At 43.0% G+C, this 24,251-nt stretch overlaps 3 protein-coding genes, 1 long non-coding RNA gene and 16 other non-coding genes across 27 annotated transcripts in view; 3 read left to right on the plus strand and 17 right to left on the minus strand.

Annotated features, from left to right (window-relative positions):
• Positions 1 to 6: 6 nt before the first annotated feature.
• On the minus strand, positions 7 to 78 carry trnam-cau (transfer RNA methionine (anticodon CAU)). The gene has a single exon. It is a non-coding gene; the product is annotated as a tRNA-Met (tRNA).
• Positions 79 to 169: 91 nt separating this feature from the next.
• On the minus strand, positions 170 to 241 carry trnam-cau (transfer RNA methionine (anticodon CAU)). Its single transcript has one exon. It is a non-coding gene; the product is annotated as a tRNA-Met (tRNA).
• A 265-nt stretch (positions 242 to 506) lies between these two features.
• Positions 507 to 578, minus strand: trnam-cau (transfer RNA methionine (anticodon CAU)). Its single transcript has one exon. It is a non-coding gene; the product is annotated as a tRNA-Met (tRNA).
• A 93-nt stretch (positions 579 to 671) lies between these two features.
• trnam-cau (transfer RNA methionine (anticodon CAU)) lies at positions 672 to 743 on the minus strand. Its single transcript has one exon. It is a non-coding gene; the product is annotated as a tRNA-Met (tRNA).
• Positions 744 to 1,171: 428 nt separating this feature from the next.
• On the minus strand, positions 1,172 to 1,243 carry trnam-cau (transfer RNA methionine (anticodon CAU)). Its single transcript has one exon. It is a non-coding gene; the product is annotated as a tRNA-Met (tRNA).
• Positions 1,244 to 1,339: 96 nt separating this feature from the next.
• trnam-cau (transfer RNA methionine (anticodon CAU)) lies at positions 1,340 to 1,411 on the minus strand. The gene has a single exon. It is a non-coding gene; the product is annotated as a tRNA-Met (tRNA).
• Positions 1,412 to 1,516: 105 nt separating this feature from the next.
• trnam-cau (transfer RNA methionine (anticodon CAU)) lies at positions 1,517 to 1,588 on the minus strand. The gene has a single exon. It is a non-coding gene; the product is annotated as a tRNA-Met (tRNA).
• Positions 1,589 to 1,861: 273 nt separating this feature from the next.
• On the minus strand, positions 1,862 to 1,933 carry trnam-cau (transfer RNA methionine (anticodon CAU)). The gene has a single exon. It is a non-coding gene; the product is annotated as a tRNA-Met (tRNA).
• A 103-nt stretch (positions 1,934 to 2,036) lies between these two features.
• trnam-cau (transfer RNA methionine (anticodon CAU)) lies at positions 2,037 to 2,108 on the minus strand. The gene has a single exon. It is a non-coding gene; the product is annotated as a tRNA-Met (tRNA).
• Positions 2,109 to 2,208: 100 nt separating this feature from the next.
• Positions 2,209 to 2,280, minus strand: trnam-cau (transfer RNA methionine (anticodon CAU)). The gene has a single exon. It is a non-coding gene; the product is annotated as a tRNA-Met (tRNA).
• Positions 2,281 to 2,385: 105 nt separating this feature from the next.
• Positions 2,386 to 2,457, minus strand: trnam-cau (transfer RNA methionine (anticodon CAU)). Its single transcript has one exon. It is a non-coding gene; the product is annotated as a tRNA-Met (tRNA).
• A 286-nt stretch (positions 2,458 to 2,743) lies between these two features.
• Positions 2,744 to 2,815, minus strand: trnam-cau (transfer RNA methionine (anticodon CAU)). Its single transcript has one exon. It is a non-coding gene; the product is annotated as a tRNA-Met (tRNA).
• A 111-nt stretch (positions 2,816 to 2,926) lies between these two features.
• On the minus strand, positions 2,927 to 2,998 carry trnam-cau (transfer RNA methionine (anticodon CAU)). Its single transcript has one exon. It is a non-coding gene; the product is annotated as a tRNA-Met (tRNA).
• Positions 2,999 to 3,101: 103 nt separating this feature from the next.
• On the minus strand, positions 3,102 to 3,173 carry trnam-cau (transfer RNA methionine (anticodon CAU)). The gene has a single exon. It is a non-coding gene; the product is annotated as a tRNA-Met (tRNA).
• A 96-nt stretch (positions 3,174 to 3,269) lies between these two features.
• trnam-cau (transfer RNA methionine (anticodon CAU)) lies at positions 3,270 to 3,341 on the minus strand. The gene has a single exon. It is a non-coding gene; the product is annotated as a tRNA-Met (tRNA).
• Positions 3,342 to 3,452: 111 nt separating this feature from the next.
• On the minus strand, positions 3,453 to 3,524 carry trnam-cau (transfer RNA methionine (anticodon CAU)). The gene has a single exon. It is a non-coding gene; the product is annotated as a tRNA-Met (tRNA).
• Positions 3,525 to 5,105: 1,581 nt separating this feature from the next.
• Positions 5,106 to 10,396, plus strand: slc3a2a (solute carrier family 3 member 2a). 2 transcript variants are annotated; one of them, XM_088388553.1, is made up of 11 exons: positions 5,106 to 5,396; positions 6,068 to 6,274; positions 6,346 to 6,530; positions 7,039 to 7,212; positions 7,565 to 7,659; positions 7,738 to 7,877; positions 8,358 to 8,467; positions 8,539 to 8,738; positions 9,053 to 9,133; positions 9,207 to 9,426; positions 9,831 to 10,396. In XM_088388553.1, exons 2-11 carry the CDS (start codon positions 6,084 to 6,086, stop codon positions 9,971 to 9,973), a joined length of 1,539 nt encoding a protein of 512 aa, XP_088244679.1. In that variant the 5' UTR covers positions 5,106 to 5,396; positions 6,068 to 6,083; the 3' UTR covers positions 9,974 to 10,396. The 2 variants fall into 2 exon arrangements, with proteins under 2 accessions (XP_088244679.1, XP_088244689.1); XM_088388563.1 differs by having other exon boundaries at positions 9,834 to 10,396.
• Positions 10,397 to 11,084: 688 nt separating this feature from the next.
• Positions 11,085 to 16,139, plus strand: LOC148403417 (uncharacterized). 3 transcript variants are annotated; one of them, XM_088395869.1, is made up of 13 exons: positions 11,085 to 11,134; positions 11,749 to 11,833; positions 12,146 to 12,260; positions 12,736 to 13,602; positions 13,755 to 13,852; positions 13,921 to 14,093; positions 14,342 to 14,481; positions 14,561 to 14,664; positions 14,739 to 14,799; positions 15,002 to 15,090; positions 15,168 to 15,296; positions 15,364 to 15,464; positions 15,552 to 16,139. In XM_088395869.1, exons 4-13 carry the CDS (start codon positions 12,750 to 12,752, stop codon positions 15,886 to 15,888), a joined length of 2,085 nt encoding a protein of 694 aa, XP_088251995.1. In that variant the 5' UTR covers positions 11,085 to 11,134; positions 11,749 to 11,833; positions 12,146 to 12,260; positions 12,736 to 12,749; the 3' UTR covers positions 15,889 to 16,139. The 3 variants fall into 3 exon arrangements, with proteins under 3 accessions (XP_088251995.1, XP_088251988.1, XP_088252005.1); XM_088395862.1 differs by having other exon boundaries at positions 11,122 to 11,176; XM_088395879.1 differs by having other exon boundaries at positions 11,122 to 11,176; positions 15,364 to 15,455.
• Positions 16,140 to 16,376: 237 nt separating this feature from the next.
• LOC148403418 (uncharacterized) lies at positions 16,377 to 18,804 on the minus strand. 4 transcript variants are annotated; one of them, XR_015862510.1, is made up of 4 exons: positions 18,638 to 18,804; positions 18,083 to 18,226; positions 17,864 to 17,997; positions 16,377 to 17,790 (listed from the first exon to the last, which is right to left on the minus strand). It is a non-coding gene; the product is annotated as an uncharacterized LOC148403418 (long non-coding RNA). The 4 variants fall into 4 exon arrangements; XR_015862509.1 differs by having other exon boundaries at positions 16,378 to 17,790; positions 18,083 to 18,190; XR_015862507.1 differs by having other exon boundaries at positions 16,378 to 17,790; positions 18,083 to 18,190; positions 18,516 to 18,647.
• Positions 17,304 to 24,251, plus strand: part of LOC148403419 (pyruvate carboxylase, mitochondrial-like) — a 113,983-nt gene continuing 107,035 nt past the window's right edge. Inside the window, exons 1-4 of one of the 2 annotated variants that reach the window (XM_088395836.1) lie at positions 17,304 to 17,659; positions 21,802 to 21,938; positions 22,790 to 22,883; positions 23,249 to 23,339. In XM_088395836.1, coding sequence (XP_088251962.1) covers positions 17,649 to 17,659; positions 21,802 to 21,938; positions 22,790 to 22,883; positions 23,249 to 23,339 — 333 coding nt within the window. In that variant the 5' untranslated portion in view covers positions 17,304 to 17,648. Of the gene's footprint in view, positions 17,660 to 21,248; positions 21,354 to 21,801; positions 21,939 to 22,789; positions 22,884 to 23,248; positions 23,340 to 24,251 lie in introns of those variants that run through there. The other variant, XM_088395826.1, reaches the window with a different exon arrangement.

The following is a 24,251-nucleotide window of genomic DNA, read 5'->3' on the forward strand; positions in this document are numbered from 1 at the left end:
TGTAGATAGCAGAGGATGGTTTCGATCCATCGACCTCTGGGTTATGGGCCCAGCACGCTTCCGCTGCGCCACTCTGCTCTACGTACTCAAATTGGACAAATGTCGTATATATACACTTGATAAAAAAAAAAAAAGGAAACTTGTAGGTGATCAGGTGAAAAATTGTAGATAGCAGAGGATGGTTTCGATCCATCGACCTCTGGGTTATGGGCCCAGCACGCTTCCGCTGCGCCACTCTGCTCTACGTGTAAAGTTAGGACAGATGTCGTATATATAGACTTGATTAAAAATATACATAAAGGTGGGAACAATTTTAACTTGTAGGTGATCAAATGAAGATAGCAGAGGATGGTTTCGATCCATGGACCTCTGGGTTATGGGCCCAGCACGCTTCCGCTGCGCCACTCTGCTCTACATGTGAAGTCAGCACAAATGTCGTATAGATACACTTGATTCAAACATATATAAGTGGCAACAATTTTAACTTGTAGATGATCAAATGTAGATAGCAGAGGATGGTTTCGATCCATCGACCTCTGGGTTATGGGCCCAGCACGCTTCCGCTGCGCCACTCTGCTCTACATGTGAAGTCTGCACAAATGTCGTATATACACTTGATTCAAACATATATAAGTGGCAACAATTTTAACTTGTAGATGATCAAATGTAGATAGCAGAGGATGGTTTCGATCCATCGACCTCTGGGTTATGGGCCCAGCACGCTTCCGCTGCGCCACTCTGCTCTACATGTGAAGTCCGCACAAATGTCGTATATACACTTGATTCAAACATATATAAGTGGCAACAATTTTAACTTGTAGATGATCAAATGTAGATAGCAGAGGATGGTTTCGATCCATCGACCTCTGGGTTATGGGCCCAGCACGCTCTGCTGCGCCACTCTGCTCTACGTATAAGGCCCGGACAAATGTCGTATATACACTTGATAAAAAAAAAAAAGAGCAATTTTAACCTGTAGGTGATCAGGTGAAAAGTTGTAGATAGCAGAGAATGGTTTCGATCCATCGACCTCTGGGTTATGGGCCCAGCACGCTTCCGCTGCGCCACTCTGCTCCACATATGACACCTGGACAAATGTCGTATATATACACTTGATTAAAAAATATATAGTAGTGGCAACAATTTTAACTTGCAGGTGATCAAATGTAGATAGCAGAGGATGGTTTCGATCCATCGACCTCTGGGTTATGGGCCCAGCACGCTTCCGCTGCGCCACTCTGCTCGACGTGAGAAACTTGGACAAATGTTGTATATATATACACTTGATTAAAAAATGTAAAGTGGCAACAATTTTAACTAGTAGGTGATCAAATGTAGATAGCAGAGGATGGTTTCGATCCATCGACCTCTGGGTTATGGGCCCAGCACGCTTCCGCTGCGCCACTCTGCTCAATGTGTGGTCTTCGGACAAATGTCGTATATATGCACTTGACTAAAATATATATATATATAAAGTTGAGGCAACAATTTTAACTTGTAGGTGATCAAATGTAGATAGCAGAGGATGGTTTCGATCCATCGGCCTCTGGGTTATGGGCCCAGCACGCTTCCGCTGCGCCACTCTGCTCTACATATAAGGCCCGGACAAATGTCGTATATACACTTGATAAAAAAAAAAAAAAAATAGTGGAAGCAATTTTAACTTGTACGTGATCAGGTGAAAAATTGTAGATAGCAGCGAATGGTTTCGATCCATTGACCTCTGGGTTATGGGCCCAGCACGCTTCCGCTGCGCCACTCTGCTCAACGTGAGAAACTTGGACAAATGTTGTATATATATACACTTGATTAAAAAATGTAAAGTGGCAACAATTTTAACTTGTAGGTGATCAAATGTAGATAGCAGAGGATGGTTTCGATCCATCGACCTCTGGGTTATGGGCCCAGCACGCTTCCGCTGCGCCACTCTGCTCAACGTATAATATTCGGACGAATGTCGTATATATACACTTGACTAAAAAATATATATATAAAGTTGAGGCAACAATTTTAACTTGTAGGTGATCAAATGTAGGTAGCAGAGGATGGTTTCGATCCATCGACCTCTGGGTTATGGGCCCAGCACGCTTCCGCTGCGCCACTCTGCTCTACATATGAAGTCTGGACAAATTTTGTATATATATATATTTGATTAAAAAATATATATAAAGTAGCAACAATTTTAACTTGTAGGTGATCAAATGTAGATAGCAGAGGATGGTTTCGATCCATCGACCTCTGGGTTATGGGCCCAGCACGCTTCCGCTGCGCCACTCTGCTCTACGTATGAAACCTGGACAAATGTCGTATATATACACTTGATTAAAAAAAAAAAATAGTGGCAGCAATTTTAACTTGTAGGTGATCAGGTGAAAAAAATGTAGATAGCAGAGGATGGTTTCGATCCATCGACCTCTGGGTTATGGGCCCAGCACGCTTCCGCTGCGCCACTCTGCTCTATGTATATGTAAAAAGTCTGGACAAATGTCGTATATATACACTTGATTAATAAAGCGCAAAGTGGTGGCAACAATTTTAACTTGTAGGTGATCAGGTGAAAAAATGTAGATAGCAGAGGATGGTTTAGATCCATCGACCTCTGGGTTATGGGCCCAGCACGCTTCCGCTGCGCCACTCTGCTCTACGTATACGTAGAAAGTACGGACAAATGTCGTATATATACACTTGATTAAAAAACCCACAACAATTCTAACTTGTAGGTGATCAGGTGAAAAAATGTAGATAGCAGAGGATGGTTTCGATCCATCGACCTCTGGGTTATGGGCCCAGCACGCTTCCGCTGCGCCACTCTGCTTTACGAATACGTTTGAAGTCAGGACAAATGTCGTATACATACACTTGATTAATAAACGCAAAGTGGTGGCAACAATTTTAACTTGTAGGTGATCAGGTGAAAAAATGTAGATAGCAGAGGATGGTTTCGATCCATCGACCTCTGGGTTATGGGCCCAGCGCGCTTCCGCTGCGCCACTCTGCTCTACATATACGTATAACATACGGACAAATGTCGTATATATACACTTGATTAAAGTACACAAAGTTGTGGCAACAGTTTTAACTTGTAGGTGATCAAATGTAGATAGCAGAGGATGGTTTCGATCCATCGACCTCTGGGTTATGGGCCCAGCACGCTTCCGCTGCGCCACTCTGCTCTACGTGTGAAATGCGGACAAATGTCGTATATATACACTTGATTAAAAAATATATAACGTGGCAACAATTTTAACTTGGAGGTGATCAAATGTAGATAGCAGAGGATGGTTTCGATCCATCGACCTCTGGGTTATGGGCCCAGCACGCTTCCGCTGCGCCACTCTGCTCTACGTATATGTATAAAGTCCGGACAAATGTTGTATATATACACTTGATTAATAAACGCAACGTAGTGGCAACAATTTTAACTTGTAGGTGATCAGGTGAAAAAATGTAGATAGCAGAGGATGGTTTCGATCCATCGACCTCTGGGTTATGGGCCCAGCACGCTTCCGCTGCGCCACTCTGCTCTACGTATAATGCTAGGACAAATGTCGTATATATACACTTGATTAAAAAAAATATACGGGAAAAATTTTAATCTGTAGGTGATCGGGTGAAAACATGTAGTTAGCAGAGAATGGTTTCGATCCATCGACCTCTGGGTTATGGGCCCAGCACGCTTCCGCTGCGCCACTCTGCTCCATGATTCCAACTTCGGCAAATGTCGTATATATACACTTATGATAAAAAGGAGTAAGTTAATGTATACCGACCATACCCGCGAGTTATCAGTGAAAGCCCATAAAGCAATAATATGACATCACAGTTTGACTTTCCTTTATGCCATAACAGTCCTAAACGGGTGTTTGCACGGTGTATTCTGGGAATTTGAATGCAAGCCACGTTGCAAGGAAAGTTCAAGTGTGCGTCAGTGTGACCTGTGACAATGACTTGAATTGCACAGCCTTCAAAAGGGAGGCAAGTCTAAACCGGTTTTCGTGCATGTGCGTGCGTGTGAGAACTTCCATCTTGTTCAGACAAAATAAACCCCCTCAGATCAGACAGGAATTTCCAGTGAGGCCCTGCATGTGTGCACTCACGTGCTTTCGCTTGGCCTTTCAGACTTGCTTTGTAGCTTGAAACTGCGCTCACTCCAAAACATGTTAAGTCAACGCTTGCGGCCTTTGCCCTATTTCCTTCAGCTCCACCTCATTTCCTGGTTCATCAATTCTCATCCTGATATCTTTTATCTCCCTGCAAAGGAGATGTGCAGGGTCGACGTACATGTGCTAGGTCAACGGCTGTGTTACAGAAACGCCGCCAAGAGCAGGCAAACACGCTCAACGGTTAAAAACAGCAACAGGTGGTGTGTGTGTTTGACTTGCCTCCAAGTCACATGCGTTTGATGTCACTTTGAATACGTCACGTTCCTGTTGATTTATCTCCAATCAAGTTTGAAGATTTCCACACTAACAGTGGAATGATATAATTGATGATGTCAATGATTTTGTACCACATAACGGATACTTTTAAATGTGTGGCATATTTCAATGCACTGGCACAGAAACAAATAATAAAATAACTCATCATTCCATCAATTTTAATTTACTGGAGCCCATCGAGAGGCCCTTCGACTCGGCGAAACAAGTCTGAATAAATCTTTGCAGAGCCGATAGTACAAAAAGCTCTCCCATCTTTGTCCCCAAAATATTATGTTGCGTAATGCACAGACAACATCTTACTTTATTCATCAACAAAAAATACTTTTAAAATATTACTCAGATTAATGATGTCTGTTGGAAGAAAATCAACTCCCATCAAGATAAGGATACACAACAGGAGCTACATGACATTTCCTTTCTTTAAAAGCTTTTCCCAGAACTAAGCTTAGCTCAGTGTAAAGTTATTTTTGTAACATTACTTGCATAATATTTGGAACTTGCAAAAAAAAAAAACCTTCAATGATCCAATCAAGAGGTGAATAAAACATGAATCATTAAGAATATACCGTATTTGTGGATTCTACTGATTTAATCACGTTTGAATGACGTATTTGATTGCATCAGAAGTTGGTTATCATAGCGATTGCTTTGTTGTTACAGCAAACTAGTTTTTCGGGCTTTTCTTGCACACATTTTGCAAAGTACACAAAATTAAACAAAAACAGGCAACGGTATTCAATCGAAGTTTAATTTAGCTGAAATATGGTTTTTAAAAAAAATGTTTTTAGGGCGTCGTCTGGAGTCGTTTTCTAGGAAGAGTGTCGACACCCACACGGGAGGAGGGCTCAACTCACCACCGCAGCTTCATAAACAAAGAGCTGCTATCCTAATCAGATTACAAACTGACTGGAAGGAGCGCCGAGGTGCAGCTACGGATTCATAATTTACACAAAGCAGGTAAATACAATCATTTTCTTTACAGTTTTTTCCCCAATACGTCATTACAAAGTACATGTGCTTTTGATGATAACGTCCTAGGTTGCGCCATCTTTTTTTTTTGTGTAAAAATTAGGGTGAAAAGATTAATGATCGACGAACTGCATTCAGAATCAGCGTTCTGATTGCCCATTTGGTGTTTATTAGAAAAGAACGATATCTTTTTTATTCAACTATTTGCTGGATAGCACGCTAGCTAGCAATTTAGCCTCGTGCAACGTGTACGGACCATTACATCATACTGTTGGCTGCGGTGCACAGATGTATTATCGACAATAGAACCTCAAAGTAGTAAATAGATAAAGTAGCGTCTTAAAAAAACAATATTTACTATAAAGACCTTTTTAAAGTGATTTTATTTGTATTTGTAAGCATGGCTAAAGCGCAGTATGCTCTTCAATTGGATTTTGAAAATGTTTAAAACGCCACACTTGCTCCAATGGCTACAAAAGTGAAAATTTACCCCACGTAATTTACAATACTTACACTAAAGGCCTTTAAAGTGGCATTTGAACATTTTTAACTTAAAATAGTATTTCTCTGCTGAACCCAACTCATGACAAGGTTGGTTTATTGTGACTAAGGTGACACAAAGTCAAATTGCCTAAATGACACTCTGTGTGTGTTTTCAGTCAGAGTCGAATAAAGATGACCGCTGAAGTGGACATGAAGGATGTGGAGCTCAACGAGCTGGACCCTGAGAAGCAGCCCATGACCGCCGACGGGCAGGCGGTCAGCGGTGAGAAAAATGGCAGCGTCAAGGTGAAGATTCCGACAGAAGAGGCGGCGTTCACGGGCCTGTCCAAAGAAGAACTCATGAAGGTTGCTGGCACTCCAGGGTAAGAGCCGCTGGGAACGTTTCCTAAAAACTGGAATGTCACCAAAAGAGAATTTCCTTTTTATTTTTTAGATGGGTGAGGACCCGCTGGGTGCTGCTCATCCTCTTCTGGCTGGGCTGGGTGGGCATGCTGGCCGGCGCCATCGCCATCATTGTCAAAGCCCCACGTTGCAAACCCATCCCGGAGATGAACTGGTGGAACCAGGGACCTCTGTACCAGATCTCTGACGTTGAGGCTTTCTCCGAAGGATTGGCAGGTATATTGCTTTGTGACTCTTAACATTAAGATTGCGAGGTTTTTGACCCTTGATAACCTCCTCGAAATAGACTTCACGAGACATCACGTGTCCCGGCTCAAGTTCTCACAGGCCGGCTTCATAGCAAACTGCTGACACGTGGTGTCTAAGGGACACTAAAAGCCCTGAGTCATTTCTTTAGTATCATGTGCTCTGATATCAGATGAAGGTTAAGCAACTGCGGCGATTTTTATGTGTAGCTCGGAGTGGCAAGTTTTACAGCTTTAGCTAAGCTCAGCGTTTTAGTTTCCACATTTGGTCCTCCTTTAGAAGACGGCAGCATTTATTCAGCGTTCCAACAGATCCTTGGCAGGATTCCAAGTACCACCACCACGCATGACCTGTCCCCCCATAAAGGATCTTTTTGTTCTCACATGGCCGCCAGACGGCTAGGCGACAATTGTTCACGTGTTCCTGCCTCGTGCCTCCTCATCAGGCAAACATTCCCATCTGCTCTCTCCTCGCGCAGGTATCGAGCAAAAGCTGGACAGCGTGAACCAGTTGAAGGTGAAAGCTTTGGTGCTCGGCCCTTTTCACACCGTGCAGGCCGACCAGCCCAGCACTCTCAACCTGAAGCAGATCGACCCGACTCAGGGGAGCGAGAAAGACCTGATCACTGTGCTGGAGAAGGCCCGCAAGAAGGGTGGGTTGCTGTTACACTCGCTGGATAACTAATGGACGTCAAAATGCTTAAAATTGCATTTTGCAACAGTTCTCTTAAAACTCTTCAAAATATTTCAAACGCAATATTCATTCTCAACGCAAATTATTTAGGAGTTGCCAGGGCTTTGGCGCCATCTTGGGGTCTGAGCAAAAAAAGACCCAAAATATCTCCGCTTAGCATATGAAATAAATTTGGCTCGCTTATAACTTTTGTTATACACAGAAAATAATCCTGTTGTATTTACCAAATGTTGCCTCTGTATTAGTGTCGTAGTATCGGAGTCGTCGCATTCCACATTTGCATGAATTGAGAGCTTTCCTTACGATTTTAGGTATTTCCGTGGTGCTTGACTTGACTCCAAACTATCCGGGAGCTTCCCCGTGGTTCGGCACCAGCGACATCAACAATGTGTTGGACCACGTCCAGGTCGGGGGCTCACTCAGATAGACCATTTTTCCAAATGGTTGCTTCCCATTCGCTTCAACGTCTCCTCGCGTCTCGCAGGAGGCGGCGGAGTACTGGCTCAAGCTGGGCGTGGACGGCATCAAGATCGCCGATCTCGCCACGGCCTCCAACACTGGGGACTTGTCGCGATTGCTGGCCGTGGTCAAGGGCAATGACACCGACGGGGACGCCAAGAAAAAGTAATTGCACTTAACCACACTTTCGGTCGACAAAGTTAGTTTCCCTCTCAAAGCAGTTTGAGATGATTTCCAAGACTCGTGGGAATGTTTAGGTTGGGCATTTAGACGCTGTTGGTGAAAAGCATTCCAGCTCCGCGGGGGGAGGCTTAGCCGGAGACAAACGGCGAGGGCTTCAAAGTCAACTCTTGCGTAATGGCTGAACATGGATTCTTGTGTAATCAGACTTCAAATTGAGTTTGCTCGCTCAAGATTTGACGTAAAGGAGAGGCCCAAAGTGTTTAATACAGTTCTAATTGAAGCCGATTAAATCATTTTTTTGTTTGTTAAGAAAAAACAGCAAGAAGAATATTGAGGGGCAACAATGATGATGATTCCTCAAAATTGTTCAGCCCTGCCACACACTAGGAACAAATGTTATAATGGACACGGGTGAGAAGCTTAGCATTCAGGTTATGTCCTAATTGCAACGGTCTTCTCCAGGATGCTGATGGGCGTGGCCCAAGGCGTTTCGGCCACAGAGCTCTCCCAGCTGGTCAACACCACCGGCGCTGATCTGGTGCTGTCGGACCTGCTCAGCGCCAAGGGTCAAGGTAGGTTGGCGCACGCTCACACACACTCCCCAGTGTCGTCAGGCAATTGACAGCCAATTGATCCCCAAAAGGTGGAGAGCGTATCAACGCTTTGAACATTCTACACTCCGACCAGAGAAGTCTGGGCTGGGGTCTCGGCGCCGCCCAGGGGGATCAGCTGTCTAAACGGGCCGCATCTCAGGCGCTGATCCGCCTCTACCAGCTGCTGCTCTTCACCATGCCCGGAACGCCTGTCTTTAGCTATGGGGACGAGATTGGCCTTCAGATGGATGTAAGGCCATTTTGGGCTTTTATTATTATTTTTATTTTTATGATCCCGACTTGGCCACAGTGGCTTAAAATCCACTTTTGGTATTGAAACAAGTCTATTTTGCATCAGAAAAAGAAAAAAACCTCATAGCACACCAGCAAACAAAACGGAGCAAAGCATGATGATCTCCATTTTGTGTAAAATTTCTCCAGAGTGAAATCTGGGCCTGTTTATTTGCGCAAAATGCTTTCTTCTGCCATCTAGTGGCTTGTACTTGTTAGGCCTTTGGTGGAATTGCTAACTAAATCGACCGTGTGTATTTGTGCCCTCATTAGGGTGAAAAATCTCCCAAAATGGTTTGGAACCTCGAGGAGGACCCCGCCGCCGAAGGAGCCCCCGGCAATGAAACCGCAGAGGTGGTCAACGCTTGAGGAAGCCCGACGTTGGTAAAGGAGGACGTTTGGTTCTCACACTCGCCGCTTTGCACAGGCTCAGCGCAAGGAATACGTCGGCGTGAGGAAGTGGTTCCGATCCCTCAGCGACCTGCGAGGCAAAGAGCGCTCCCTCCTTTATGGCGACTACTACACTCTCCAGTCCTCCGTCTCCTCGCTCGCTTTCCTGCGCCTGTGGGACCAGAGCGAACGATATGTCACGGCGGTCAACTGGGGCGATGCGCCAGAGACACTCCAGCTCGCAGTCGCGCCGACAGGCAAGTATTGCCGTGCGAATCAAGTTGAACTTTCCCCCTTTGTTTATTTTCTCAAATGTCTGCCAGGGCGTAGTTAAGCCATACCCAAAAGACTTTTTCTCATTTCGGAAACCTGAGATAACAAGACGTTTTTATTTCTTATATAAATTATTTATATGAATAAAATAAATGTATATAACGAAATGTATTGAATACATTTGGATTTGACACAAAATTCGTATAAATAATTTGTATAAGAAACAAAATGAATTGTCTCCAACTGGTGAACAATGTGAGGAATTATTATAGTGCGTGTGGTATTGCTGGACGGTTGTAATTTTATTTCCTATTTTTTTACGTTATTAACAAATGTGTATAGTGTGTTTTAAAACAAATCTCTGAATTCACTTGATATTTTTTTCCAGCAGAAAAAGTGGAGTTACCAAAAATGGCTACGGTCAAGATGTCCACGGATCCAGAAATGGAGGCTGACTCGACGGTGGACCTGGACAAACTCACCCTGGGACCTGGACAAGGCGTCCTCCTGCAGTTCCCCTACAATGGCTAAAGATGGCGCCAGATGATTAATGTTGAATCTATAGTTTTACAACTAATGTAGCTTGTTCAAAAGATTCACATTTGTCTTGACGCGTTTTACAGAACTAAATTAGGTAAAAAAAACATTATATATTGCGCATAGGCCAGTCTACTTGCATTTGATTGGTTTTTAAAAGCTGGCTACCTTTCACACATGCACTCCGTGAATATGCAGATTGTTTACAAAAAAAAATTACATTCCGTTATTGTTGTTTGGCCATTTCTCTGTGAGCTGTTTGGATGTTTTTTTGTTTTTTTTAAAGAAGTAACTTTTATTGTCATTTTTTTAAACATCAGATTGAAAGTTTGAACCTGAGAGGCGTGTATGTTCTCACACTAAAGCGTTCTTGACAAAATGGTCACGAAAATGAATAAACAGAAAGTTCTGTACTGACTTGCGTTTAATTATTGGGTATGCCAAACTAAATGCACTCTTTGTATAAAAAGTGCAAATGTGTTTAGCAGCACTTTCATTATTTCGTTATGTGTTTCTGTTCAACTTGATGGCGTTTTAAATGTCAAAAAGGTGTGAAGGAAATTTGGGGTCGTTGTGGTGTCGACAGGGGAAGTTTGAAGGTGACTTCTGGGAATCAAGCCTGACATATTGTCTTAGCCGCCTCCATTGACACTCAAGGCCAATTCTCAGTCTGACTCGCTCCCTCATCTGACAATTCCAACAAGAACCAAAAAAAAATTGCCTTTAACTTCAAAGCTACCTTAATGCTAACACAAACACCCTGTATATTTTAGCTTGTGCAAAAAAACTGCAAACATTACAACTTATTGAGCGTTTGTGAGATGATTAATAGAAGGAGCAGCTTGATAAATTAAAGCATTACATTTTGAGGCAGGAACAGTTTGACTCTTTACATTTATTCATGTTATTGCTCTGTTTTAAGGAAGAACAATATTACTATTTTAGTGGTGTGAGAAAAACAACAAAAAAAAAACAAGGTGAACTAGTGACTTGGACTGGATTCTTTTTCTAGTCTTTTAAAGTGGAAAAAGTTTTATAAGATTCTAATGTCAGCGTAATAGATATTCCACACGATATATATGCATAAAATTTAAAAAAATAAATATATAAATATTTTTTTTTTTATTACTGCTGCTGCACCAGAGACCTCGACAGGTATTTCGGCCGTGTAACACGCGGACGATTTGATATCGTTGGGTATTGTACTGCTTACTTTTCTTGTATATACGTATATATTTTTTGTTTCAGCAAATCCTTGAATGAATAGATTCAGGCAGTGTTTAGTACTTGACAGAAAGGTTTCATGGAAATACAGTAAACAGTTTCTTTTTGCGACCTGCTACTAGACTGCTAGCCCGTTAGCATTAGCAAGCCGTGTTCCTCGAGTGACCTTCCTTGTTTCTGTCCGTAATTTGTGATTTAATTACTGTAAATTAGGGATCCTAAGTGAAGAGAAGGAAGACAATGTATGAGTTTATTAGTAGTTGGTAGTTAATTCAATTTTCAATCGTTTGGGTATACGTATAGGCTGGTCCACTAGAGGGTGCTATTGTGCCTGTTGATTTTTCATTAAAACTAAGAAGTTTTGTAGCCTCCCAATCCGGAAATTATTTGTACTTTTGTACTTTGTTCTTCAGATGGCAATTGGAAGTCCACCCATCCTTGTCTTGTATCATCTTTTAACCACCCCGCCATAAAATACTAAACAGAAAAAATATTAGGACATTTCAAAAGCACTTTATCTGATAAATTGTTCATTGTGACCCCAGAGAGGAAAACCAGCATGACTCAGTTGCATGCGGGGCCAGATGAGCGTAGGTGACAACAGCCGGCTAAAGACAAGAAGAAAGCAAAGTAAGTGTGAAAAAGTGATGAAGACAACGAGATGGAAAAAACGGGAGGGGGGCATGTAGACTTAAACATAGACGAGAGGAGGGAGATCCGTCAGTGTTTGTTTCCTCAGGATGTGGTTACCACGACGACGAAAAGGCAAAGCGGCAACATCACGACATTGCGGGTCTTTTCTGACACCTGTCTTTAGTGTCAAAGTGTGTGTGTTTTTTGAAAGAGTGATGTATGCGGTTTGCAGCGCCTGCGTGTCTTTTGTTTTACTTCCGTGTGACACTGTCTTTGTACTCATCTTTGTGGGCGTGCGCAAACTTTCAGGTGACGCACAAAAAAAGAAGGCAGCTGTGCAGAGACGATGGTCTGAGAGAGGCCGTCCAAGACAGGATAGCGGAGAATGAGGACGACCTGCACAAGACATGAGCGCCGAAAACTGGTAAAAACACACACACCGAAAAAAATGCGTACTTCATTCCGTCTTTCCGCTCGTCGACGCTTTCTATCGTGTCATGCGCTGCACGCATAACGTCTGCTTTATGTATTTTTCTTATTTTTGCTTATTTAACTTAAATTGATTATTTGCAATCAGTTCTGGTGGATTTTACTATCCTTTCCTTTGTGCCGATTTTTGGTCACATGCAGCTTTTTGAATATTTGGTCAAATGTAAAACAAATTGGGTGGTACAGTTAACCCAGCGATGGGTCCAACAACAACTAAAAAGTAGTTCTCATGTGTTTCATCTTGTCACAATAGCGCCAAATGGTTGATGCAACCCCCCCAAATATAATATATTTAAAGAGTAGAATTTGGAAATGAGAAAATCAAACCAAAATCGCTGTTTTGCAATAACGCTGTAAAAATGCTTTTCAAAATGCATAACTTTGTAATTTTTTTTGCATCTCTCCTATAGTTAAACAAACAGCCATGATGGATGATGACTTTTGGTCCACTCAGCAATTTTCCAATCGCCATCCCCATCATCCCGAAAGACCCTCCTTCCACCTGATACCTGTGATGGGTTCCCCCCAGGACTTCCCTCAGCAATTTGGGAGTCAAGAAAAAATACACGTGACCTCCTTCTTTTCTGCAAGACGGAGCACGAACGCCTTCGAGTGGTTGGAGTGCGGTGAGAAAGAGAGAAGCTGCGACGATGCGGAGGCTGAATTTTACAGCAGCCCGAACTGGGACGTCAACTCAGGTCAAAATTTCAACCCTGATTTGCACAAGTGGAGCGAGAGCTGTGGAGAGCTGCAAAATTGGGATTTGGGTTCGAGCTGCGAGACCCCAAGCCCATTGGCGGAGATGCCCTGGCCGACTCAAATTGGGACCCGCCAAGTTTTACCCTCGCCGAAGTCAGCAACCCAGAAACCGGACCCGGTTCTAGAGACTTTCCCCCTGCAACCGAAGCAAAGCATCCAAGAATCTCACTGGCCCATTTGGAGATCGGGGGCGACCAAAGTACAGCATTTTGGATCAGAGAAGTTTTTCAGTCTAAACACTTGCTCGTCCGCCGCGCCGCCCTTCCCGTTCTCTCAGCTGGAGGAATCCTCAATGCTCAGTCCTCCTCTCACGCCTTTGCCTCCCCCGTCTCACTCGCCAGCCACGCCATGCATCCAGTCGCACTCGCAGGCCGGAGACGACAACGGGGCGCTCCACTTTTTTGCTTCCAATCCGCAGCCGCTGCCGTCGCTCAACTCCCTTGGCGTGACGTGGATGTTTCCCGCCGGGTCAAACGGGACTGCGCAGGGCAACTTGAGATCTTCATACAACATCCAAGGTACAATACAATACAATTTAGCATAGATAGCTACAATAGCTAGCTAGTAGGGCAGTGCAAGTAATGGAAATATCCTATAACCCTAACCCTACTAGCTGGCTTTGCCTACACCCTCAAAAAATGTGTCGTTAATCTTTTCCCATAATTTACAGAGCAGCTCGCCTCACTTGGAAAATCCTCTATCAACTCACGCAGAGACCCGAATCACGCACTTCCAAGTCATGCGACAGGAAGTGCCGCTCACTATTGGGTAATGAACAATTTCAGCTTTTTCTTTTTTTTCCCTAAAACGCCCTAACACGCTGCTCGTTCTTGTAGAAAAGCCAAACCTACACCGGAACTCCATTTCCCAGCCTCCTTCACGCTAATGTGGAAAAAAGAGATCATTATACACCTCGACCCCTCCTCAACCCGGCTCGGGAAGGGACAGGCCTTTACTCCTCCTTCTCCTCCATTCAGCAAAGAAAGCAGGATGATCATGCTATTGAAGCGTAAGTATAGTCAGAGACCCGGATGGGCAAAAAAGGATTTTAAAAATGAACAATTATCGACCAATTAGCATCTATTTGCTGACGTTGGCATTTAATCAATCAAGCAATATATTCTTTATCCTCCGCATAGAACACCAGTACTATATATATACTCGTACATCTGTCTTATACTGCCCCCAGGTGGCCAAGGTGCGAAAGCGTCAATCCTCATTAATTATGAACCTTCATTTGCCCTTTATCCTCCTCAGAAAGATCAACATCGGCAGTGATTTCCAGGCGGAGCTCCCCCCTCTCAGATTTGGTGCTGGGGCGTCGACACGAACCCGGGAACAGTCTCTGTGGAAGCCACGGGAGAAGATCACGGAGAATCGCCAGGCGCAGGAACAAGGTGAAGAGTCGTCCGAATGAGATATTCCGAATCTTTGCCTCAGTTCACGACACAAGGCATCTTTGGTGCGTGCGCTTAGTGGAAAAGCTGCTGTTACTGAGTAGCTCCAGTTGCCTACCAGGAGGGGGCAGCAACGTCGAGCTGGCGCTGCATTCTCTGCATGCCTGTCAGGGCGACGTCATGGTAAGCCGCCTCCGTGTCTTTTTCATGTCGTTTCATGTTTGCATGCTTTACAGCTCAGTGGCTTTCCCGTGCAGGCCGCACTGGAGATGCTACTGCTAACAGGGACATTACCGACCGAGGACTACCACTATGCTGGTAACCTTTAACCTCAAACTACTACATAATTACGACACAAGTGATATTGAGCTTTTAAACAACGTAATTAGCCAGCAAAGGTCAGCCTATTTCCCATCGTGCGTACAAAGGGGGTCTTTGTGTGACCCCCTCACCCCCACCCCACCCGCCCACCACCACTTGTTGTGTTCCCCGCTTACAATTCCACATTTGTCATCTCCAGGTAGCGACGCTTGGAGCGAGAGCGAAAAGAGCACCTTCAACGTAGCCCTGAACACTCATGGAAAAAACTTTTCGCTCATACACAAATTGGTATATTATTTAGTGAATATTGCAGTAGTATGGGAAGAATACTGTACAAAATAGAAACATATATTTTTGTGTTGCAGGTGAAGACAAAAACAGTGAACCAGTGCGTGGAGTTTTATTACCTGGTCAATAAAAGCCAAGCTAAGCTGCACAAACAAACAAAGCTGAAGATTTGTGATGTGAAGTCAGAGCAACACCAGAGTCAAATTGTGAGTTAGTTTGTTAGTTTTGGTTAACTATCATAACCTTGGTTCACACCGGTACCATCTCCTACAGGAAATCCCCGCCTCGCTGCCAACAGAGACACAGCCTGGACAGGAAGAGGCGGATGCCGCAACGCCATTGGCTGGCTCCTACCCTTGCACAAAGTGCGGCAAGTGGGTCCACCCTGTCTTTTGTTGTATTTTTTTTTTTTTTTCTGAGGCCTTGTTGTGATCGAATAACATCTCCCCTGTTTGCTCCAGAATTTTCACCAAGGTCAAGTCTCGCAACGCTCACATGAAAATCCACCGAAAGGCTCTCAAGGACTGGCCCAACAAAATCCATTTGGCTCCTGTGGTTGACTCGGCAGCCAACGACTTCTACCATCCATGCGCTTATAAAGTCAATCCTGGTTACTTTGCTTTGAACGACGCCGGCCCGCCTGGAGCGTCCTCCTACACCGGTGGCCCGAACACTGACGTAAGCGCCATCGTTGACGGCGATGGCTCAAAACAAAGAGAACAACCCGCATATGCCTCCATTTTTAACCAATCGTGGCACTCCTTTGAAGAGTTTGAAACGCAGGCTCACGCACCTTGAATCAAAGTTTCCCAACTTTTCAAATTGAAATCAACGTCAAACTTCTAAAAAGCAACGTCACATCTCACTTGTTTTCCGGGTTCGAGATGTTCACAATGCGAGGCGGAAATCGAAAACTGTTGTAATCCCGAAGGCGGTCTGAGGTTTGTTTCATATAAATTCAAAATGGACACTTTGTTTAAAATGACATTGTTTCGTTTAAAGTTGTTGTGGTATTATTCTGCCACCATACAAGTCATGTTTTGAATTTATATTGTTTGGATCTTTGGGTGTCAGAATTGGCTGCTAAATATAGATTTTTTTTACTCCTGCCCAATTTTCTATCTCCTTCCCGTCTGCTGCCACGTTTGTCTTTCAACGTTTTTTTTCATGTGTTATCAAATCTGTTATGAAAAGCAATCAAGAGAAGTTAGGTAACATGACACCCGCTAGTGCTTTTTAATAGCGCAGGATACACCTGGTATGGCAAAGGGCTTTTATAAAGTTTTTTTTTTCTTTTTTTTGCAGTGAAAAAAAAACAGATCAAATCCTCACGAGTAAAAAGAAGTCATAAAACTTGTGACAACAATGTGAAGGGTGTGCCAGGTATTACGCAACCAAATACCAACAGTTTGGGAAGTCGGCTGTAATTACAACCTCCGAGGAAGCACTTACAGGGATGGAGATAGAAAAAAAGTTCAGTGCATGCGTGGAAAAAGTGGGTCAATGCACATTGGACGGCATTTGAAATGTTATTTTGTGACGCCTATGTCAGCTTGTTTATTCAGAACTGGTAGACCAGCAAACACAAGAACAGCAAATGGCAATCACGAGTACAGCAGTCATGAGTTTTGTCAGTTTTTGCTCTCAAAAACGTTTCGTTTCAAGTTTTACATCGGAATTGTCACATGGTTTTACTCATAGCAGCTCACATTTGATGTAAGTAAATCTAAAAATACTGTGGCAAAAGCTTTTATACCTTCAAGAGTAGGAATGTACATATGCATTTTGGTGGCAATTAATCACCATTTCAGACCACACCAGATTTAAAGAAAATTGAAAAAAAAAAAAGATTGCTCTATGTTGGTAAGTAGCTAATTATTGCAGTAAATTTATGGTGGAAAATTGTGTTTTGCTGATGTGTTTTGCGTATTTCAAAAAGTATTTTTTATATTTTAATATAAAACCAGTAAAAAATGTTTTGACAAAAATAAACAAATAAATTAGGGAGAAAAAAATAAAAATAAAATAATATATCAATAATATAACCACTGAATGATTTACACTAATATATATTTGTTAATTACTGTATTATTTTCAATGCACCAAAATACCTTCATCGAAACTCGCGCCAGCTGATGACGCCACGCCCTCTTCTCTGATTGGCCGAGAGCAGAGGGGGTGTCGTGTGACGTCAAAACTGAGCGAGAAGGATCAGAGTTTGTGCGAGAAGGGAAGAGATTAACTCGGGGGACGCGCAGGCAAACCACGGAGCCGCTAGCAGTTAGCCTTAGCCTCCTTGCCACTTCTCCGTCCTCAAGTCCTCTCCCGGCCACTCTGCTCTCCAGCCCCGTCCTCTCCACGCCATTTCTTTGAGTTCGCATATGAAGCAAATTGATCCAAAGTAGCAAAGGATCTCCCTCCCCACCATCCCGCTTCTTCCTCCTTCAAGCGTGACCGTGTGTGTGTGTGAGCTACGTGGGCAAAACCCAAACAAACAAGCCAACGCGCCCTTCAAATAGGCTACTGTATACAATCGGTGTCCTGTTACCTGTCATCGGATGCACAACACGTGAGTACTGATGAGAGACAGTGTGCTAGCTTTCCGGATCTTCTTCTTCCATGTGTGCCTTTTTTGCCTCCAGGCTGTCCGGTTTGCCATTTGTCTCTCCATGCACGGGCTCATGTGTCACGCTGTCACATCTGTCGGAGAGCATTTATATAGGTGTAAAAAAAACAAAAGGGGGCTGTTAGGAGCTAGTTGACTTGCACTAGCCTGCTAGTTTGGAGCATGCTGGCTTTTTAAACGTGGATGTTTGCAGCCTGCAATGCAGTTGCTCCCGAAGGAAGTCTTGTCGACAACTTTGGCGAAGATTCACCCCCGGCCCCATATATAGTGTATTCTTGATTCTAAAAAAAAAAAACCCCAAAACGAAGTAAAGTAACTTTTAATTATTTTCTTTTTAAAGAATTTTCAAATCCGTTGCGTGCTTACAATAGGGTTATTGTTGCCAGGCACGGCTGGTGAACAACCATCCTGCATACCAACCAGCCGATCACTCGCCTGGTGGCCGGTCATAGTTATTCCAAACCAGGGGCGAGCCTAGGGTCAAATGTTTAGAGGTGCTGAGCCCCTGGCCTTGCAAGATAAACGTAATAAACAGTCATGTAGAATTAATCAACAGTAATGGTGGATTTTTTTTAATACACTGTAATGTAAATAAATTATCTGATGCTAATCAATTCTAAAAATATTCAGTAGCGATAGCCTCATAACATCGTAAGATTAAAATTACGATGTATAACATTCATATTTTATAACGATACATTCCACGTGATAAATATCACCTTATCATATTTTATGTCGCGTATTGTTAGCATACAAAGTTGTTAGCATACAAAAAGACCCTGGATGAATTACATGTTACCGATTATCCGTGTAATTGTTTTTCCTCTTCTCTGTTGCTAGAGTTGTTTAGTTAGTTTAGTTAGATGATGTATCACTCATCAGCATTGTTTACTAACTGTAATGCGAGGCACCAAACCCAACCTTGTTGACATGTTGAAACCTGCTGGAGTGCGCAAAGTGCTTGTTTGCTTGCCGGCCACACGCTGCGCACGTCCTCATTCCGCTGTCTCCTTTTAACCTTTGAACTGTGTGTCTCTTCTTCTGTTTTAACAACCTTTACTCCACTCACGCTTCATCCCTAATCTGAGCGACGCTTACTGTCTTGGTTGAGCGACAAGCACAAGTTCATCTTCTCAGGCCTTTCGTTTTTCCTCCCCCCCCGATGTTGTTGTTGCGTTACATTCTTTTACGAGTCGCTAAAGGAAGCATATGGAGTTGATCAAGTGTGTTGTGTAATGAAATTAAATTAAATCCAGAGATGCATCTGAGAAGTATTTGTAATATGAGAGTTTTGGACATGAGCTGAATAAAATTGTCCGAATCGTGGAGCTGTTTGAACCCAAAGTGGAGGAAGGCGTATGCACTCGTAGCATGTTGTTTATGAATGTGTGTGTGGGTGTGCGTGCGTGCGTTTGCAAAACACCGAACGTGGAATTCTCGTGAATCTGTGCCATGTCTGCCCAGCAAAACCGTTGCCTGCTGGGAACTGTAGTGGAAACACGATGCCAGGCAGCACTAGTCGAAAATAGAAAGCGTGATCTCGTAGCAAGTGGGTTACCCAATTTGACCTTTTCATTTTGGACTTCAGAAGTTGCTTGTTGTGGACTTTGCGACCTCTGATGCAACCTCTGATGCAAATGCGTGTGTGCCTTTGTGTGTCACAAGGTCGCGCGTGCGACAAAACAGAACTTTGCTCACTGAAAGGTTAATAAGTCAACCGCAAAACATCCTCTGCTCTTGCAAACCAGACATTGATTAAACTTTTTTTTTTTTTTTTGTCCCTGTCGCAATGCTTGTGTATCATTGAACGAGATGTGCGTGCGATTGAGAGGCTGAGGTCAGGGAGTTGACTTGGCATCGGAAGTTACATTCCTCTTTGCTGACTGTAATTTTGCTCGAAGATAAAGTTTCTAAAATCACCTCATATCAACTCTGAAGATTTTGTCAGGAGCGTTTGGATTTCACTTGCATCTCAGCTGAAACAAACACACCACCAGAAAGACTCCCAGCAGCACCCATAGTTTGAATATTTTTGGAAATATTATATTTAGGATGATTTAAAAATCCAGTACAATTTTTGCAATGGGCAAAGTCAGTGATTCGCAAATTTACACCAAGTACTAGGCTTTAGATTTTGGAGCCGATTTCCCGATCAATGAGTTTCAAAAAAAAAAAAAAGGAAGATAACTGATCACAAGAAGGACCAGGCATGAGTGAGCGTAAGGAAGCCAAATCGATCCAAATTTCTACTCGCGTTGCCGCATTGAACCACAAGAGGGCGCTACCGACTTATTTCTGTCCTTTTGCCAATTCAGCCTGGTGGTGTTGACATTTTAATCACACATTTTGTATGATTTGCATGTGAATCTTTGACTTGTGTCAGTCCCACCTCATAAAGAAGATAACGGGGCAAAGTCGAGCTGTTGAAAAGGGACCTCACCTACTGACATTCCGCTCATTCCACACCTGATTCTCCATTTATTGTCCCCCATAAGTGACGCTACATGACAAAGTACAAAATGATTTTTTACCTGGGGGATATTTTCATGGCTGCGTGTGTTACGAGAGGTTCAGAAGATGTTCTCTGCTGCAAGGCTGCGCTGCCTGCTGTATTTCCATCTTCAGAAGTGATCAAAGAGCATTTTTGATACTCGGCTCCAGCTTCACTCACCATCTGCGGGCTGGCTAGTTCCCACCATGCTTGATAGATTTAAATTCCGGTCATGGAGTGCAAGGCTATCAAAATGCCACCTTTCATTTCTTATTTAGTCCGAGACGATATCATGTTTTTATTAATACCACGATGACAGCATACAAGATTAGCAAAAAAAAAAAGTAATTTATGTGTTTACAACAGCAGGCAGTAGCACTGGATGTGACATCTGTACATGAATAAATAAATGTAACGACAGAAGGTAGCAATGTTTTAGAAATAGATTTGTGTAGTATTTAACTAGAGGTGTCAAAATTGATTCATCGATTGTCAAATTGATCGCCTGGTGTTTTAATAATCCAATAATAGTTGAGAGCCATTTTTTAAACTAAAGCTTGGCCATTTTTTTTTTATCAGGTTCTCAAAAGTCATTTTTTATCTGATATCAATAGTTTTTCATGACATAATTAACTTGTGTGTATAATCAAAATAAGACATTTGCAAACATCTACTTTAGGTATTTTTGAAATAGAAAGATTTAAATTTCAATTGTGATCCATGTAAATGTGTCATGTTGATTTTTGAAAAATATTGAAATTGGACCGTTAATTACAGGAAGAATTTGCAAGGCGATGCATGCCAAAAAGTTTAAGGAATAAACAAATATAAACAGTGTAAAGGCTTTCACATAATTAGTATCTCCGTTTTTACCATCAAATGTAAAGGTATGTTTAAATAGATCACGGCTGATTTTTAATTGGATTTTATAACTACTGACAACTCCCGGTAACGCCAAAATTCCAACTGTTATTTTTTTAAATGAAATATGATCTCGTTTTGTGATGCTACCAATTGGCCACGCGGTGGCAGTAACGTCCCAAGGTGCTTTGAAAAACAACCACTTAGTCTTCCTCTACCGTTATTACGGATACCAATTAAAGAACTGGAACAAGCTTATTTATTCATTTTCATGCACCATGCTGGGTATTTTTATTTTATTTTTATTTTTTTTAGCCTTAGACATCAATATTATTGAGGAAAAACATCAGTTGAGTGTTAAGTAACCAGTAGTCCTCACTTAGCATTTGTAATTAGCATGCTAAGCCGTCATTCTCTAAACAAAAACACGGCTGAATATAGATATATAGGGGCGTAGTTGTGGTTTATTTTTATTTTTTTAATAGTTTGACAGTGTTGTTGTGATTTGGAGGCAAAGTTAGACAGCTGGGTGTTATTTAGGAAACATCTGCAGCTAGTTTAGTTGGGCCGTGGGAGGCTGAGCAGCTGCCGGTTGGCCGTCACACTTCCTGCTTGTAAAATGATAATTGCAATGCAATTTTTTTTAAATGTGGTTTGCCGTGCCCCAAAATGATTCATTTCTATCTTGACCGCCAGGTAATTAAATAAATGTTATTATTTATGTCGCACGTAGGATGATGCGCTACGTTGCAGTGCAAGGCGGCCTCGGCTTGCTTGCCGTGAGGAGGGCGTGTCTGCTCTACCGGTTCGCCCATTCGGCCCCGCAGAGCCACTACCGGCCCATCAAGAAAGTGATGGTGGCTAATCGAGGTAAGAATGGAAAATCTCCAAAAAATAAAGCAACCTGATTTTGGTGATCATTCATGTTTGAACACTGTGTGGGCGGCTGCACGATTTTTTTCTCTCCCCGCATCACTGAATAGATTTAAACACTCCAAAGTGTCGTCTATTAATATTACTGCAGAAAGTCAGGTTACATTTAACACATATTAGTGTTTTTTCACTTCAACGCTTTGAGGGGGGAAAAAAAAAATGTCCTGAAGAGGATTTGCATGCCATCAGTTATGCTATTTAATTAGCGGGCTCTTTGCAATTTCATTCCTGGGTTGAAAAATACGAAACATAAAACCTCAGACAAATTATCCAATTAAGACTCGTAACATCTGCTGAATATTACGACTTATTTCATACTTTATCTGACAATAGCCAGTACTATAGAGACCCCCCCCCCCCCTTCCGGACGGCGTGCACATTGAAAGATTCATGTCAGCCTTCCTCCCTTCAAAGCTCTATTAAACTGCTTTAATCCATCATTTTGATTCAGATGGGTTTTGGTCTGACACACGTGCACACACACACACGCACACACTGCAGGGCTTTCCGTCAGTGTCTGTCCTTCACTTTGGTGTGACACGATATCTACACCACATTAGATCACATTCATCACACTGCAGTGCACCAGAATAAGCTGGGCTGCAGTGTGTGTGTTGTGTCCATGTGTATGAGTGTGAGAAATTTTCCAGAAGTTTCCCAAGGTCTTTTTTTTTATTTTGGTGTTCCGATCCAAAACTTGTACCTTTTGAACTGTGATGCCATGTACGTCATTCCAAAGCCAAAAATCGGTCCCCCTTTCAACTTTCTCAAAACTCCTCCCCTCCCAGGTGAAATCGCCATCCGTGTGTTCAGAGCTTGCACCGAGCTGGGGATTCGGACGGTGGCCGTCTACTCTGAGCAGGACACTGGCCAGATGCACAGGTAAGTTCCGCCCGCCCGCCCGCCCGCGTGGGGGCGCGCTCAAACTCTCAAGCCCAATTAAGCCGCTTACAAAATGGCACCCCGCAGCATGCAGAAGCTCCCGCGGCGGTCGAACCGCCGAATCCGGCAGCCAGACTCGTGAGCTCAGTTGCCACGGCAGATTATTGATCACACAATTAGAAGAAGCCTTTCAGCGCGTCTTTGTGATGCCTCGCCAGGATGACATCGACGCAATTATATCGACATGACGTACAAACATTTCGGCCAGCGTGTTTGCCCGAACGTCCCCCCCCCACAGCTCCTCTATTTAAATGTCACATCCTTCTGAGATAAATCACACATGCACATTTTTTTTTTTTTTGCAGGCAAAAAGCAGATGAGGCCTACCTGATTGGAAAAGGTCTGGCGCCGGTCGCCGCTTACTTGCACATCCCTGACATCATCAAAGTAGCCAAGGTAAACCCGTCAATCAACTTTATTGATTGAGCACTTTTCAGCACACAATCTTGAAACAAACTCAAAAGTGCATCGGCAGCCCCAATCTGATATGCTCCCGCCTACATGTTCCAGGTAACTCATTCAGTGCCATTGACGGTTATAAACGTTAAAGATATGAAGTAGGTTGGCAGTGAATGAGTTGGTAAATAGACATAATTTTCACCATGCAGCTGCAATTTGTTTGTAATCTGATTTATTTTTTAACACATGGAAATATGAAAAAAAATACAACCTCATATTAAACTGGAAGATTGAGGGGGAAATTAGATTCGTCTTTTAAAAATGGTGGTATCGATTACTCCAATAATTGTATTTCACAACAATCTCAACCACTAAAACTGCAGATCTTTCAATCCACCATTCTTCCCCCAACCTAAGATATAAAAATGTCAGGGGAAAAAAGAAGCCGCCTTTTTTATGAGCGTTTCCATAAGCTTGACATTTAATATGTGCGCGTACGTCATGTTGCAGCCCCTCCTCTCGTCGGCAGCCGCATCGAGCAATTATCTTGTCACTTCTCTCTCTTTTGTCTTTTTCTTCCCTTTATACACATTTGAGCACATCCACAGAAAAGCTGATAAAGAGCTAAAATAATGTTACGTGCTACTTGCACATGCTACCGTACTGCTCTCTTGTGTGACATTATTGTCGTCTTGTGTGTGTGTGTGTCTTTGTGTGTCCATACTTCCCTTGACAACGGTCTGGTTATATTCAGCCTTGAATCATGGAACAGATGGTACACACTGGTGTGTGTGTTTGTGTGAGAGTGACCTTGTCATCATTATATGCGTCATTTTGTTCGTATATGACTAACTTTGAAAGCTCCTGCAGGTCCAGTCTTCAGGCTTGTGGACACTCGAGCAGTTTTCC

The sequence above is a fragment of the Syngnathus floridae genome, chromosome 1 (genome assembly GCF_059516105.1).
Source record: "Syngnathus floridae isolate MCC-2025c chromosome 1, RoL_Sflo_1.0, whole genome shotgun sequence".
Classification (NCBI taxonomy): Eukaryota; Metazoa; Chordata; class Actinopteri; order Syngnathiformes; family Syngnathidae; genus Syngnathus; species Syngnathus floridae.